The sequence below is a fragment of the Rhinoderma darwinii genome, chromosome 2 (genome assembly GCF_050947455.1).
Source record: "Rhinoderma darwinii isolate aRhiDar2 chromosome 2, aRhiDar2.hap1, whole genome shotgun sequence".
Classification (NCBI taxonomy): domain Eukaryota; kingdom Metazoa; phylum Chordata; class Amphibia; order Anura; family Rhinodermatidae; genus Rhinoderma; species Rhinoderma darwinii.
Genome location: NC_134688.1, coordinates 60,438,996 through 60,455,933, shown reverse-complemented (window position 1 = coordinate 60,455,933; position 16,938 = coordinate 60,438,996). Strand labels below are relative to the sequence as shown.

At 41.6% G+C, this 16,938-nt stretch overlaps 1 protein-coding gene across 2 annotated transcripts in view; it reads right to left on the bottom strand.

Moving 5' to 3' along the window:
* MTUS2 (microtubule associated scaffold protein 2) overlaps window positions 1-16,938 on the bottom strand; it is a 578,616-nt gene that overhangs the window by 59,335 nt on the left and 502,343 nt on the right. For both annotated transcript variants that reach the window (XM_075851678.1, XM_075851679.1), the window contains exon 8: window positions 16,261-16,327. In XM_075851678.1, the coding sequence (XP_075707793.1) occupies window positions 16,261-16,327 (67 nt within the window). The remainder of the gene's footprint in view (window positions 1-16,260; window positions 16,328-16,938) is intronic.

Sequence of the window (16,938 nt, the reverse complement as noted above, 5' to 3'; positions counted from 1 at the left end):
TTTGGACAATTGTATGCTTCCAACATTGTGGGAACAGTTTGGGGTTCGGCCCTTTTCTTTTCCAGCATGACTGTTCCGCAGTACACAAACCAAGGTCCATAAAGTCATGGTGGAGTGAGTTTCGTGTGGAAGAAATTGAATGGCCGCACAAAGCCCTGACCTGAACCCCATCGAACATTTGTTGGATGAACAAGAACGGAGATGATTGGGCAAAAATTCCCACAGACACACTCCAAAATCTTGTAGAAAGCCTTCCTAGATGGGTGGAGGTTGTTTAAGCTGCAAAGGGGGACGACGACAACTCCATATCAATCCACTGCTATATCATGGAGCAGCGCTGATTAAGTAAGTGCTAGAAGACACAGCACTGACACAGGGACGATGTAATGGTCCATCGGATAGCAGTGGAGAGGGTGGAGACGTACCTCAGACTTCCAAAGAAGCTTTCCATAAAGAAGTCTGAGACTGCGGCGGCCATCTTGGAGAGCAGGAAATGGGGAATGGAAAGGAGGCTGGATCATACCGAAGCAGGGCAGCAGGTAAGTTGACTATACATTTCCAATGTATAGTCAAATGTTTTGGGAGACTGAAGGATCGCTTTAATTCTAGTAGTTATATAATTTTTTTGTTTTTTATCGTTTCCAAGCAACTTCAATGATTCTCTGCAATTGTCAGAAAACTCTTATATACATATATGCATGTCCATAGAGGGATGTTGGCAAAATATGAAACCAGTGGAAAGTGGTGCAATGTAAACACACATGTAGCAGAGCTGAACTTCTCAACTAACTACCACTCACCAGTCTGGGAAAATTATATAACAGTCCCTGTGTTAACTAAATTGGCAGTCACAAATGTAATATATTTATATATAATATAATTCCCTAGTTTATATATATATATATATATATATATATATATATATATATATATATATAATATAGACTAGGGAATTGCTAGATTCTGAAAACATCCGAGACATTAATCAGTGACATCTAGCCACAAGTGTAGTGCAGGTAAACTGGCTCCGAAATATTTGCTTTCATGCACTTGGATATAAAGTATTATATATATTGTGTTTGTTATTTGGCCACATTTTGCAAGTATTATTTGAACCTATAATAGAGACATATAGTGATAAAATAATACCGCCATACAATCAGTGGCGGATTATCATTAGGGCGTTTCGGGCGGTCGCCCGGGGCCTAAGGCTCCCAGGGGGCCCAAGGCTCCCAGGGGGCCCATGACCGCCCGAACCCCCTCATGACCAGTGGCGTCGCTAGCACCGGAGGGAGCCCCGGTGCCAGGACCGCACCTGTCAGGCGAGGGGAGCTTCGCTTCTACTTAGCAGCCGTGGTCTGTGCTGCTTTAGAAGCTCCCCCTCCAGCCCCCCTTCCCTGCTCTAAACATCTCTCCTCTGCTGCTAGCTGTCGGGACATGGGGGAGGGGAGACTGTCGGCGGGCTCTGTGTCGTGCTGTGAGCAGGAGAAGAGCTGCAGTGAAGACATAAAAGGTAAGTGCATGTGTGTTTAATGTCCATATTCATGTATGTTTAATGTCCATATTCATGTGTGTTTAATGTCCATATTCATGTGTGTTTAATGTCCATATTCATGTATGTTTAATGTCCATATTCATGTGTGTTTAATGTGTATATTCATGTATGTTTAATGTCCATATTCATGTGTGTTTAATGTCCATATTCATGTGTGTTTAATGTCCATATTCATGTATGTTTAATGTCCATATTCATGTATGTTTAATGTCCATATTCATGTGTGTTTAATGTCCATATTCATGTGTGTTTAATGTCCATATTCATGTATGTTTAATGTCCATATTCATGTGTGTTTAATGTGTATATTCATGTATGTTTAATGTCCATATTCATGTGTTTACAAGGTGTGCTTTGTGTATAATGTGCATACTCGTGTGTACTTTGTGTACTATGCATACTTTGTGTATAATGTGCGTACTTTGTGTATAATGTGCCTACTTTGTGTACTTTGTGCATAATGTGTGTACTTTATGTACTGTGCGTACTTTGTGCATAATGTGCGTACTTTGTACTGTGCGTACTTTGTGCATAATGTGTGTACTGTGCGTACTTTGTGCGTACTTTGTGCATAATGTGCGTACTTTGTGCATAATGTGCGTACTTTGTGCATAATGTGGTACTTTGTGTACTGTGCGTACTTTGTGCATAATGTGCGTACTTTGTGTACTTTGTGCATAATGTGCGTACTTTGTGCATAATGTGCGTACTTTGTGCATAATGTGGTACTTTGTGTACTGTGCGTACTTTGTGCATAATGTGCGTACTTTGTGTACTTTGTGCATAATGTGCGTACTTTGTGCATAATGTGCGTACTTTGTGCATAATGTGGTACTTTGTGTACTGTGCGTACTTTGTGCATAATGTGCCTACTTTGTGTACTTTGTGCATAATGTGCGTACTTTGTGCATAATGTGCGTACTTTGTGCATAATGTGCCTACTTTGTGCATAATGTGCGTACTTTGTGCATAATGTGGTACTTTGTGTACTGTGCGTACTTTGTGCATAATGTGCCTACTTTGTGTACTTTGTGCATAATGTGCGTACTTTGTGCATAATGTGCGTACTTTGTGCATAATGTGGTACTTTGTATACTATGCGTACTTTGTGCATAATGTGCGTACTTTGTGTACTTTGTGCATAATGTGCGTACTTTGTGCATAATGTGCGTAGTTGTGCATAATGTGGTACTTTGTGTACTGTGCGTACTTTGTGCATAATGTGCCTACTTTGTGCATAATGTGCGTACTTTGTGCATAATGTGCCTACTTTGTGCATAATGTGCGTACTTTGTGTACTGTGCGTACTTTGTGCATAATGTGCCTACTTTGTGTACTTTGTGCATAATGTGCGTACTTTGTGCATAATGTGCCTACTTTGTGTACTTTGTGCATAATGTGCGTACTTTGTGCATAATGTACCTACTTTGTGTACTTTGTGCATAATGTGCGTACTTTGTGCATAATGTGCGTACTTTGTGCATAATGTGGTACTTTGTGTACTGTGCGTACTTTGTGCATAATGTGCCTACTTTGTGTACTTTGTGCATAATGTGCGTACTTTGTGCATAATGTGCGTACTTTTTGCATAATGTGCGTACTTTGTGCATAATGTGCCTACTGTGTGTACTTTGTGCATAATGTGCGTACTTTGTGCATAATGTGCGTACTTTGTGCATAATGTGCGTACTTTGTGCATAATGTGCGTACTTTGTGCATAATGTGCGTACTTTGTGCATAATGTGTGTACTGTGCGTACTTTGTGCGTACTTTGTGCATAATGTGCGTACTTTGTGCATAATGTGCGTACTTTGTGCATAATGTGCGTACTTTGTGCATAATGTGGTACTTTGTGTACTGTGCGTACTTTGTGCATAATGTGCGTACTTTGTGCATAATGTGCGTACTTTGTGCATAATGTGCGTACTTTGTGCATAATGTGCGTACTTTGTGCATAATGTGGTACTTTGTGTACTGTGCGTACTTTGTGCATAATGTGCGTACTTTGTGCATAATGTGCGTACTTTGTGCATAATGTGCGTACTTTGTGCATAATGTGCGTACTTTGTGCATAATGTGGTACTTTGTGTACTGTGCGTACTTTGTGCATAATGTGCCTACTTTGTGTACTTTGTGCATAATGTGCGTACTTTGTGCATAATGTGCGTACTTTGTGCATAATGTGGTACTTTGTGTACTGTGCGTACTTTGTGCATAATGTGCGTACTTTGTGTACTTTGTGCATAATGTGCGTACTTTGTGCATAATGTGCCTACTTTGTGCATAATGTGCGTACTTTGTGCATGTGCGTACTTTGTGCATAATGTGCGTACTTTGTGCATAATGTGGTACTTTGTGTACTGTGCGTACTTTGTGCATAATGTGCCTACTTTGTGTACTTTGTGCATAATGTGCGTACTTTGTGCATAATGTGCCTACTTTGTGCATAATGTGCGTACTTTGTGTACTGTGCGTACTTTGTGCATAATGTGCGTACTTTGTGCATAATGTGCCTACTTTGTGCATAATGTGCGTACTTTGTGCATAATGTGCGTACTTTGTGCATAATGTGCGTACTTGTGCATAATGTGGTACTTTGTGTACTGTGCGTACTTTGTGCATAATGTGCCTACTTTGTGTACTTTGTGCATAATGTGCGTACTTTGTGCATAATGTGCCTACTTTGTGCATAATGTGCGTACTTTGTGTACTGTGCGTACTTTGTGCATAATGTGCCTACTTTGTGTACTTTGTGCATAATGTGCGTACTTTGTGCATAATGTGCCTACTTTGTGTACTTTGTGCATAATGTGCATACTTTGTGCATAATGTACCTACTTTGTGTACTTTGTGCATAATGTGCGTACTTTGTGCATAATGTGCGTACTTTGTGCATAATGTGCGTACTTTGTGCATAATGTGGTACTTTGTGTACTGTGCGTACTTTGTGCATAATGTACCTACTTTGTGTACTTTGTGCATAATGTGCGTACTTTGTGCATAATGTGCGTACTTTGTGCATAATGTGGTACTTTGTGTACTGTGCGTACTTTGTGCATAATGTGCCTACTTTGTGTACTTTGTGCATAATGTGCGTACTTTTTGCATAATGTGCGTACTTTGTGCATAATGTGCCTACTGTGTGTACTTTGTGCATAATGTGTGTACTTTGTGCATAATGTGCGTACTTTGTGCATAATGTGCGTACTTTGTGCATAATGTGCGTACTTTGTGTACTGTGTGTACTTTGTGCATAATGTGCGTACTTTGTGCATAATGTGCGTACTTTGTGCATAATGTGCGTACTTTGAGTACTAGTGTTTAGGTAGTGTTAGCAATAGTTACGGCGCGGCAGGGTGGTGGTGGAGAAGGGGGGCCCAAGTTTGGGTAACAGCACAGGGCCCATGGTCTTCTTAATCCGCCACTACATACAATGACTGAATAATACCTTCATATAGTGACCAAATAACAGTGCCATGCAGTAATCCAGGCACCAATTAACAGTGCTATACAGTAAATAATGATGACATCACACTGCAGACCAGATAAAGTAATACAGTAAATAATGATGACATCACACTGCAGACCAGATAAAGTAATACAGTAAATAATGATGACATCCCACTGCAGACCAGATAAAGTAATACAGTAAATAATGATGACATCACACTGCAGACCAGATAAAGTAATACAGTAAATAATGATGACATCACACTGCAGACCAGATAAAGTAATACAGTAAATAATGATGACATCACACTGCAGACCAGATAAAGTAATACAGTAAATAATGATGACATCACACTGCAGACCAGATAAAGTAATACAGTAAATAATGATGACATCACACTGCAGACCAGATAAAGTAATACAGTAAATAATGATGACATCACACTGCAGACCAGATAAAGTAATACAGTAAATAATGATGACATCACACTGCAGACCAGATAAAGTAATACAGTAAATAATGATGACATCACACTGCAGACCAGATAAAGTAATATAGTAAATAATGATGACATCACACTGCAGACCAGATAAAGTAATACAGTAAATAATGATGACATCACACTGCAGACCAGATAAAGTAATACAGTAAATAATGATGACATCACACTGCAGACCAGATAAAGTAATATAGTACTCATCAGGCAGAAAGTTACAGGTGCAATAAAAACAATTAGATTCAACAACCTGTAGTCTATGTATTCTGTGTATAGGGTGGGCCACGAAAAACACACCACTGTTTTTCATATGGTTTGTACTGGATTATGCTTATGGGGTCTCATTCATCAGCACTGCCTCACATAATACTGTCTTTGTTGCCCATAGCAACCAATCAGATCTCATCTTTCATTTCACCAGAGCAGTTCAAGAAATAAATGAGACCATCGTGTCCTTCCCTACCAGTCGAGTGGTTGTCTTTGCGGAGTGTAGTAGTGTTGTGCGTGAGTGCGTCGTATTCGATTCAACAAATAATTGCGATAGTGCAGGCCCATCTACGCACAGGTTTATTTTAAGAAACATAGGACTGATTTTCCGGTAAATTTTTGGAACTTCCTAATCCAGAAAAAAGCAGATATCCAGGAGAGGATTAGTGTATGTGCACACGACCTATTTTCAGATGTAATGGAAGCGTTTTACGCCTCTAATTATGCCAGAAAAGACGGCTCCAATACATCGGCAAACATCTGCCCATTGCTTGCAATGGGTCTTACGATGTTCTGTGCAGACGAGCTGTCATTTTACGCGTCGCTGTCAAAAAACGGCGTGTAAAATTACGCCCGCGTCAAAGAGGTGCAGGACACTTTTTGGGACGTAATTGGAGCCGTTTTTCATTGACTCCATTGAAAAACAGCTCCAATTACGTCCGTAATGGATGCCGCGAAATACGTATGCACTTGTAAAAACGTCTGAAATTCAGGAGCTGTTTTCGCCTGAAAACAGCTCCGTAATTTCAGACGTATTTTGCGTTGCCATGTGAAGATACCCGTATGAGAAGCATGTCAGCAGAATAACATTTTGACAAATACTGAAATCGCTTCATCTAAAGCCATACCGAGTATCAGTCATGCAGGAGTTAAAGGAGGGGGATAAACTGTTAAATGTTGAAAGTTTACTGATCTCTGGATATTGTTTTTTCAACAAGACAGGGCAACTTACCAAACACAGCACGTGTCCCTGTGCCGAGTTCATGCAGCATTCACAGAACGTACAGATGTAGCCATTTTTATCCTGACTTTTAACTCATTAAATACACTGTGGCAAGAAACTTTAACTTGACTTTTCGCTGCAGCAAGTTATCAGCGTCAAGATAAATTTGGCTACATCTGTACGGTGAGCAAAGTGTTGTGGCTTCCACGGTCACCAGACCTAAATGGTATGCAACTTTTATCTGTGGGGTTAACTGAAGGGTAGGGTTTATGAAACTAATCCCCAGACAGAGAAAATAGAAGACCCTAGTAGTTGGCAGGTGTATAATTGAAATACAAAAAAATGTGTTGTGCTGGAGGCACATAGGCACCCAATTTCCCAACTACTATTTAACCAACAATAAAATATAACTTTTATTAGTATGCTTTAAAATGCATTAGCCCCATTCTAATCCCCTGAGGACGCTGTGTTCACAGCGAAACATGTCGGGGGAGCTAAGATACTTTTAGGGCATGACCACACATGGCGGAATTCCTCCGCAACTGTCCGCATCAATGCCGCACCTAATCCGGGTTGCGGATTACGGCTGCGGATCTGCACAAAATGTGCAGAAAATTGATGCGGACTAGCTGCTGCGGACTGCGGGAAAAGTGCTTCCCTTCTCCCTATCAGTGCAGGATAGAGAGAAGGGACAGCACTTTCCCTAGTGAAAGTAAAAGAAATTCATACTTACCGGCCGTTGTCTTGATGACGCGTCCCTCCTTCGGCATCCAGCCCGACCTCCCTGGATGACGCGCCAGTCCATGTGACCGCTGCAGCCTGTGCTTGGCCTGTGATTGGCTGCAGCCGTCACTTACACTGAAACGTCATCCTGGGAGGCCGGACTGGAGACAGAAACAGGGAGTTCTCGGTAAGTACGAACTTCATTTTTTTTTACAGATACATGTATATTGGGATCGGTAGTCACTGTCCCGGGTGCAGAAACAGTTACTGCCGATCGCTTAACTCTTTCAGCACCCTGGACAGTGACTATTTACTGACGTCTCCTAGCAACGCTCCCGTCATTACGGGAGCCCCATTGACTTCCTCAGTCTGGCTGTAGACCTAGAAATACATAGGTCCAGCCAGAATGAAGAAATGTCAAGTAAAAAAAGCAAGACGCATCCGCAGCACACATGACATGTGCATGACAGCTGCGGACTTCATTGCGGAACTTTGAATCTCCATTGAAGTCAATGGAGAAATTCCGCCATGAGTCCGCCACTGCTCCGCAACAGACAGAGCATGCTGCGGACACCAAATTCCGCTCCGCAGCCTATGCTCCGCAGCGGAATTGTACGCATCGTCTAAACGAACACTGCTAAATTAAAGTGAAAGTCAATGTAGAAACGGCTCCGCTGCGGATTAACGCTGCGGAGTGTCCGCAGCGGAATTTAAGTGCAATTCCGCCATGTGTGAACCCGCCCTTAATAGCCAAGCCAGACTAGCCTCTATATCTGGTTTCATCAACATACTCACGCATTATCAAGCAGTCTGCAGCTGCTGCCCTATAAACTTACAGAATGTGGGGTACAATTAACACACAATAGTTTGGATAAGAAAAAACGTTTTTCATAGACTCTATAGAAAACAGCTCCAAAAACGGCCGTAAAAAACGCTGTGAAAAACGCCACGTAAATCGCGAGTGGCTTAAAAAACGTCTGAAAATCAGGAGCTGTTTTCCCTTGACGTTTTTGGTTAAGTGTGTGAACATACCCTAAGGGTATGTTCACACGGCTTATTTTCGGCCGAAAATCGGAAGCAGAACGCCTCCAAACATCTGCCCATTGATTTCAATGGGAAAAACGGCGTTCTGTTCCGACGGCCCAGTTTTTTTGCACGGCCGTTTTGAAAAAGAAAAAGAAGTGCAGGTCACTTCTTGGGACGTTTATCGAAGCCGTTTTTCACAGACTCTATTGAAAACAGGTACCCAAAAACGGCCGTAAAAAACGCAGCAAAAAAAGAGAGTGGCTTAAAAAAACGTCTGAAAATCAGGAGCGGTTTTCCCTTAGCTAGGGTTCCGTCAACATTGATATCAATGGTGAGGCAAACGGAAGCTTAGGTTTCCATTTGCCTTTCCGTTGATGGGTTAACCTGACGGAAACCTCCGATGTAACCCCTCAACTGGAGGGCAACGGTGATGTGAACAGGCCCTAAACTGAAATTCATGTCCAAGATATTGAACGTGTGCAGAATGTGTTGCTGAACATGTGAAGATTAACACAATTTAGCATAGCCACTGGCGTAAACCACTTCCAGCAACGCCTGTAATGGGTAAGTGGTCATTCTTCTATTATCCTGTATAAACCACTCAAGAAGAAACAGGGTTCTATTTTTCGTGGCCCATCCTGTAGCTATGCTATCAAAAAAAGCAATATACGCAGGCATGGAGTTAAGTTTACACACAGTCTGCACCTAGGAAATAAACAGCATCGGACTGGCCCACCGGAGGACCGGAGGTTCCTCCAGTGGGCCCAGGCATCAAGCTGCTTGTTTTCGGCTGTGGAGCAGTGAGTCATTGGCTACCATCCCCACTGCTTATTCTTGTAGGCCACGGGCTGTTTAAGGCCTGTGACTTACTAGAGGTCGGGAGGACGTCAGTGTCCTGGCGCAGGTGGCGCAATGATATCACTGCGCCCATAAATGGGGTCTAACTACTATATGGGGGCATAAATGAAGCCTAAATACTATATGGGGCACAAAGGGGGCATAACTGCTATATAGGGGCACAAAGGGGACCCAACTACTATTTGGGGGCTCAAAGGGGTCCTAACTACTATATGGGGGCACAAAGGAGGATCTACCTACAATAAGGGGGCACAAAGGGGACCTAACTACTCTCTATGTGAGTGCACATACATAGTCATTCTTTGTAGAGAGTACAAGGGGGCACTATTATTGTTTTAGGGGCTTTATTACTGTGTGGGGCCTAAATGGGGAACTATTACATCTTGGGGGGGCACTTTTACTGTGTCAGGCACTAAGAGGAGCACTATTACTGTGTGGGGCCTAGAGGGGTGTACTATTACAGTGTGGGGCACCAAGAGTTGGCGTTATTGCCATCTGGGGCGCTATAAAATGGCAAGTTTTGTAGATAGTGGGGAATAGGTGGGGAGAGTGCTGGAAAAGCGAGGAGCCAAAGATGTTTGTGTTGCAAATTCTTCAGAGGCGATTCGTGACTGGAAGAAGTTGTCACGGCACTCTAGGCCAGATTTAGAAGAAAAGGGAAAGTGATTGACTCCAATCTGAGAAGACGTCACCTGTGAGTCACTGGATTTTTACTGTACTGTATTAACTTATATGCTCTGCAAAAATGGATCCTACCACTATATGGTTACTATATGGTGGTAACGTTGGTCTTTGTTTTACTACACACGTTTTACTACACAATCAAGAGTGAACACATTATTTATATATATCTGAAGGGTGGGCCCCAATAATTAATTCCTCTGGTGGGTCATAGGTACTTTAGTCTGACAGTGGAATAAATATACTATTATTAAATCGAAGCACATATACAATATTTGCACTGTGTGTGTCTATAGGAAAAGAATAATAATGGCCACTAATGGCCTTCATACATAGAATCCAGTGGCGTAACTACCGCCGTAGCAACAGTAGCGGCTGCTACGGGGCCCGCGGCATGAGGGGACCCGTGTCGCCCGCCGGCACGGGCCCCCACCATGGCCGGAGGCTCCGCTAGCAGCCGCTATGGCTGCTACAGCGGGACGCCACTGAACAATACGGCAGAGCAGGGAGGTATCTCCCCGCTCTGCCAGTAAACAAAAGACATGTATCCCCTATCCACAGGATAGGGGATACATGTGTGATCGCTGGCAGCGATAAGGAGAACGGGTACTGAAAGTCTCCTGAAGTTCTCCATCACAAACCTCGGACTTCCGGGGTCTGTGTCGGCAGCTCCGGAGAAATGAATGGAGCGCCGGTCCCGCTTGTGCGCATGCGTGACCAGCGCTCCTTTCATTTTTAGTGAGCTGCGCAGACGCCGGAAGTCCGAGGTTAGTCATGGAGAACTTCAGGGGACTTTCAGTCCCCCGTTCTCCCTATCGCTGCCAGCGATCACACATGTATCCCCTATCCTGTGGATAGGGGATACATGTCTTTTATTAGGACACACTGTGGGTCGCATTTTTTTGGGAGGGGGGACGCAGTATTGCGTTCCCTACAGGGGGGGGGCTGTATGGCGTTCCCTACAGGGGGGGGGGGCTGTATGGCGTTCCCTACAGGGGGGGCTGTATGGCGTTCCCTACAGGGCGGGGGGGCTGTATGGCGTTCCCTACAGGGGAGGGGGGCTGTATGGCGTTCCCTACAGGTGGGGACGACGCTGTATGGCGTTCCCTACGGGGGGGATGCTGTATGGCGTTCCCTACGGGGGGACGACGCTGTATGGCGTTCCCTACAGGGCAGGGGGGGCTGTATGGCGTTCCCTACAGGGGGGGGCTGTATGGCGTTCCCTACAGACCCCCCCTGTAGGGAACGCCATACAGACTCCCTGTAGGTAACGCCATACAGTCCCCCCTGTAGATAACGCCAGACAGCCCCCCCCATAGATAACGCCATGAAGTCACCCCTCTAGATAACGCCATACAGCCCCCTCTGTAGATAGCGCCATACAGTCCCCCTGTAGATAGCGCCATACAGCCCCCCTGTAGATAGCGCCATACAGCCCCCCTGTAGATAGCGCCATACAGCCCCCCCTGTAGGGAACGCCATATACCCCCCTGTAGGGAACGCCATACACCCCCTGTAGGGAACGCCATACAGTCCCCCCGTAGATAACACCATACAGCCCCCTTTGTAGATATCTACAGAGGGGGCTGTATGGCGCTATCTACAAAGGGGGCTGTATGGCGTTATCTACAGGGGGGCTGTATGGCGTTATCAAAAGGGGGGGTTTGTAAAAAAGGCACTATCTACAAGGGGGGGGGGGTTGTGTGACACCCGGGGAGGGGGGGCCCCAGTCAAAAGTTTGCTATGGGGCCCAGTCTTTCCCCTGATAGAATCCCTCTACATACTTTAGCTATATGACTTCTTCTTACAGGGAAAGGCAACCGTTTTTCCGTCGAACAATTAAAAATTGTTAGTCATTCTGTTTCCAGTAAAGGGTTGACAGACATTTTCTTTTACGTTTGCTGGTTTATAAAAGGCTGTGAAGCAGTTAGACTTTGTTTTTGTCTGTTCATCAAGTTCCACAAAGAAATATTTGGACGCCAAACGTGCTATGTCAGGTTTATGTGAAGACCGCAGCGTCAGGTATCAGCAATTTATAGACTTCAGGGTATATGACTCAATGTTTCTTGCAACCCAAGTAAAATCATGCTGTAAGCTGTATTGCTGTCATTAATATGACTTCACCGGGTTTAATCCAAAGGAACAATTGGGCTTTCTGTACATTAAGTGAAAAGTGTATCATTACGAGTACAGTCAGGAATTCTCAAAAGCCGTCTAATACCAATCCACTGCAAACATTTTGTTCTGTTATGCAGACTCTGAACTCAATTCAGTTCTAGTCACCCGAAGTTTAATGATGGTTCAACAAGAAGACATCTGAAATTTGACTTATAAGCAGATGTAAACCCCACCACTAAAAGTTAATAATTTAGTATTCTCTTCCTTAACAATCAATAGCATCTGTCCATTGATCATCTACAAAGTTTTTTCTTTTTTTCTGAGTGCTACCATAGTTTTCATAAAATTTCAGCAGCTATTAAACAAAATGTATTGTCAGATAATGACCTATTATTTATATCAAGTCCTTATGTTAAAGGCTACGGACACCTTTGAACATATACTTTTATATATATATATATATATATATATATACAAAGCAGCAGCACTCACAAAAAGCAGTTGTATGGGTGCCAAGCTGAATGATTGAATAAACCACCATTTTTTTCATATTGGAGTGCTGCAAGATGTCTTTATTATATATATATATATATATATATATATATATATATATATATATATATATATATATAAATTTTTTTTTTTATTGCATTGCATGTACTTTTAGAAATAAAACAGATTTGCAATTGGTTTTAATCAAAACATGTCTACTGTTTTCTCCTGCAGATTGAATGTATTAACAATGCGAGCCGCAAGATGCCGTTCTGTGCTCATTCTGTCAGACGACTCCCTGACCGGTCAGTTTGCAGCTCCTCTCTCTCCTCTGCTGAATGCTAAACTAAGCTTAAATCTTATTTGATTTTTTATTTTAGTAGATTTCAGCTGAGATTAGCATTTAGGAGAGGAGAAATAGGGGTGGCTGCACATTGACCCGACAGGAAACTGTCTGACGGAATGAGCACAGAATGTCATTGTGCAGCTTGTATTGTATTGTAATACATGCAATCTGCAGAAGCCAAGTGTTTTTTTTTGTTTTTTTTAATGAAAACCATTTGCAAATCTTTATATTTCTAAAGGTACATACAATGCAATAATAAAAAAAATGTTCCAAAAGGTGTCTATGCCTTTAAATCTAATTTATTTTTACTTTTTTTTATAGATCATCATCTATGTTAAAAAAAAAACCTCATTATCATCAGAGGGCAATATTAGAATGAAAGTTAACACCTCTATTATAAAGATGGGGCAAAAAAACGCGGGATCACACCATCAATAATAGGTAATAGGGACCACTCAGCTCCTCCTCCCCTCCCTGCACATCGACTACTGCTCATGACGCAGAGCATGCTCACAATCCATATAAACCAATGAGTTGTTTTCTGTTTCAGTTTCCTTATGTCCAGGTGCTTGCTGTAGAGCAAATCTCTGGAACTGTTGCAGCAGATCTGGCAACATGGCTGCAAATACAATCGTGGAAAGAAAAAAAAGAAAAATGATACAAATTAAAAAATAAAAGCGGATTAGAAAAAAGGGAAAAAAATAGACAATAGATTCTCTTTAAATCGTCTTCACAATAGATTGTTTCTCTCAGACAACTGAATGCATGAGATTAAACAAGAAATCCTGCATCTTCAGTACAAAAACTAGTAAAACAAGGAGGGGGAGGGGCGAGAAATATTGTATATGAACAGAAATCTGTATACTAGGAGGAAGTCTTGAGCGAGCATTCTGAAAATGTAGCTAGGCTTTAAAGAGAACCTGAGACCATTCATTTTTATACCAGTTAATTACTTACAGTGGTCTAATATAAATGTTTAACTTTCCTTTTTTTTCTTTAGATAATATCCACACCAATATTTTGGTGCCTATCACTTAAACACTAGGCCTTCCCGTTTTTTTGCCTAGTGCACGCCGAATCAATAGATACATGGAAAGAATGCAAGTTAGCAAAAATCCTGTAGGATTTTAGCCTTTTGGACGTGCTTAACCCGTTCCCGTTGCAGCCATTTTTTGTTTTTTCCATTTTCTTTTTTGCCTTTCCTGCATTCCAAGAGCCATAACTTTTTTATTTTTCCGTTGACATTTTTGGATAATTTGTAGTTTTTTAATGGCGCCATTTAATGTACCATATTTACTGAGAAACATTAAAAAATTATTTTATTGGGAAAAAAACAGCAATTGCGGTAGAAATGAATAAACTTAATTCTGCAGGCCAATACAAATACGGCGGTACCACGTATGTATATATATATATATATCTATATATCTATATATATATATATATATAGATATATACGCATTGTTTTTATTTAGTAAAAGTAGTAATGCTAAAAAAAAAAAAAAATTCGGAGTCATATCTTTTTTTTTCCATCAATGAAGCTGTGTAAGGGCTTGTATTTTTGCGGGGGGAGCTGTGGTTTTTATTGGTACTATTTTGGGGTGCATATGACTTGAATACTTTTTATTCCATTTTTTGGGGGGTGCAAGGTAACCAAAAAACATAATATTTTAATAGTTTATACTTTTACGGATGCGGCAATACCAATTATGTTTATTTTTTCATTGTTTACATTACTTTAGGGAGAAATAGTTTTTTTACTTTTAATGTGGAAACTTAATAGGACGACAAAGATGGCAGACCTGTGGGCCTTTATTAGGCCCATGGCTGCTATGACAACACATCGACATCCCGAATATGTGTCACAGGGGGGCAACGAAATGACAGAGGGAGCCCACCTCTCCCTCTGTCTAACAGCTTAGCTGCCATGGTCGCTATTCACCATGATATATTAGCGTTTAAACGGCCAGGATCTGAGTTATCTCCAATCCCGGCCATAGAGCAGGGTGCCAGCTTTAATCTATATCTTACACTCGCAGTGCACAGAGTGGGGTCAGCCCTTGTGCCAGTTCATACTTCCGTCCGTACATGTACAGCCGATATCGGGAAGGGGTTAATGGAGGCTCGAAGAAATGCTAGCTGTACCCCTTTAGCCTGGGATATGGAATTACCACATTCAAAAATACTGACTTTTATACTTTGTAACTTGCAAAGACTTTTAGAGTGTACCAATTGTTTCATTTTTTAAACCTGAATTCTGTGCTCATTGATTTAATAATCTACCTTTCTCGGAGCTCCATTCTTATGAAATCCCATGTGTCCCTTCACACAGTTCTACATACAAAATTCTGACACCATCACTAGAGAGAACTTAATGAGGCCAGATTTATTATAAAGTCCAATGGAAACTGTATGTATCTATTTTTATTGAGCTCTCTCTACTGGAATGTTAAGGGAAACAAGGGATTTGGACTTCCAAAAAAAAAATTAAATGGTAACTAAACTTTCAAAAATCTTTTGACATGTCATAGTGACAAGTCAGAAGTTTAGATTGCTGGGAGCCTGAGCGATGAGATCCCTACCGATCGCTAAAACAAAGCAGCAGAAGAGTTTGGGTTAGCGCTGTGCCGCTTAGTTTCAGATAGTTTTTTCTTGGAAAGTGGTGTACGGGCTCAATAGAAAGTCTAGGAGCTCCAATACCTATAAAGATATATTCTGAAATTCATCAGCAGAGAATTGTGGACTTAATGAAACAAAGTAACACTTGCATTATTAATATATCAGAATGAAGGTAGAAGGGAATTTACAGGGTCATACAGAACATAAGCCTGAAAGAAGTCAAATACTGAGAGATATTATTGCACAAAGAACACAACAGACGATCTCTTTCAAAATGACTTTTCCACTGCAAAAAGTTCCAGCTCAGGTCGTGCTGTTCTGAGATGGAAGAGGGGAAAGTTGTGCTTGTAATGACCTGCATCAGTACCAGGAGAGAGGGAGAATTTAGATTTTTGCTAGAATCTTTCTCCATTGTATTGACACAACAGAGCCAAGTTGGCAATTTAATGTTTGGCTGTTTATGTATTAAAATAATCGAGAAGTTTTACCATTTTCGAAAAAAAATAATAATTCACAAATTGATATCACAATTGTGCCAAATGCCAAACTCAAATCTGCTACACCATCATAAAAAGTATCTAAAATAATACAGCTCTACAGCCTCAGATTTACACATAGTTTAACCTTAAACACATTTCGAGTATACTGTAATTCGGTTTTTATTATGATAAAAGGGTTTACTTACCCACTTCATCTCTGATGGTCGCAAGTTCAAGTGATAGTTCTCTTTCTTTCATAAGACCAGCTTCATTCTGGAGATAAAAGTGTACAGAGTATTGTCACATAACTGAAACATTGTATCCTGCAACAACCAAACATAAAATGCTTAAAAAAAAACCACGTAATAATATTGTACTTCGTAATCCATATCTCGGTTGTCTTTATGACTCGCAAAGTTGCAGTATTAGAAATATAAGATACTGTCCCGGACAGGACAGCGAAACCTCTGGGTTGTAATAGGATTTGTCTTAGGGATTAATTGGTGTGTGTAGTCTAATGCATCCTCTGTCCTCATCCTAACCCCCTCATGGGAGAATGGAATTTACTCTGGGGACCTAGACCTGTGTAGCACCCTACAGCAATATCCTATAGCAATAGATGACTAAAGTGTGGCAAGGTACAAAATATTTCATAGGTTCAGGGCATTCAGGGGGTTTTCACACGTAAAGTAACAGGTCAGAATCAGGAGCTTTAAACCAGAATTTAACGAGCCGGGCACAATGGTAAATCCACATGAGCATACACCGGAACATGTCACTGAACGCAAGAAACCTTATTACTCAAACAGTAAGGTGAGCAGAAACAGAATATATGGGCATGCTCGAGTGTGACTTACCAACAGAAAACAGTAAATCTTGTGTAG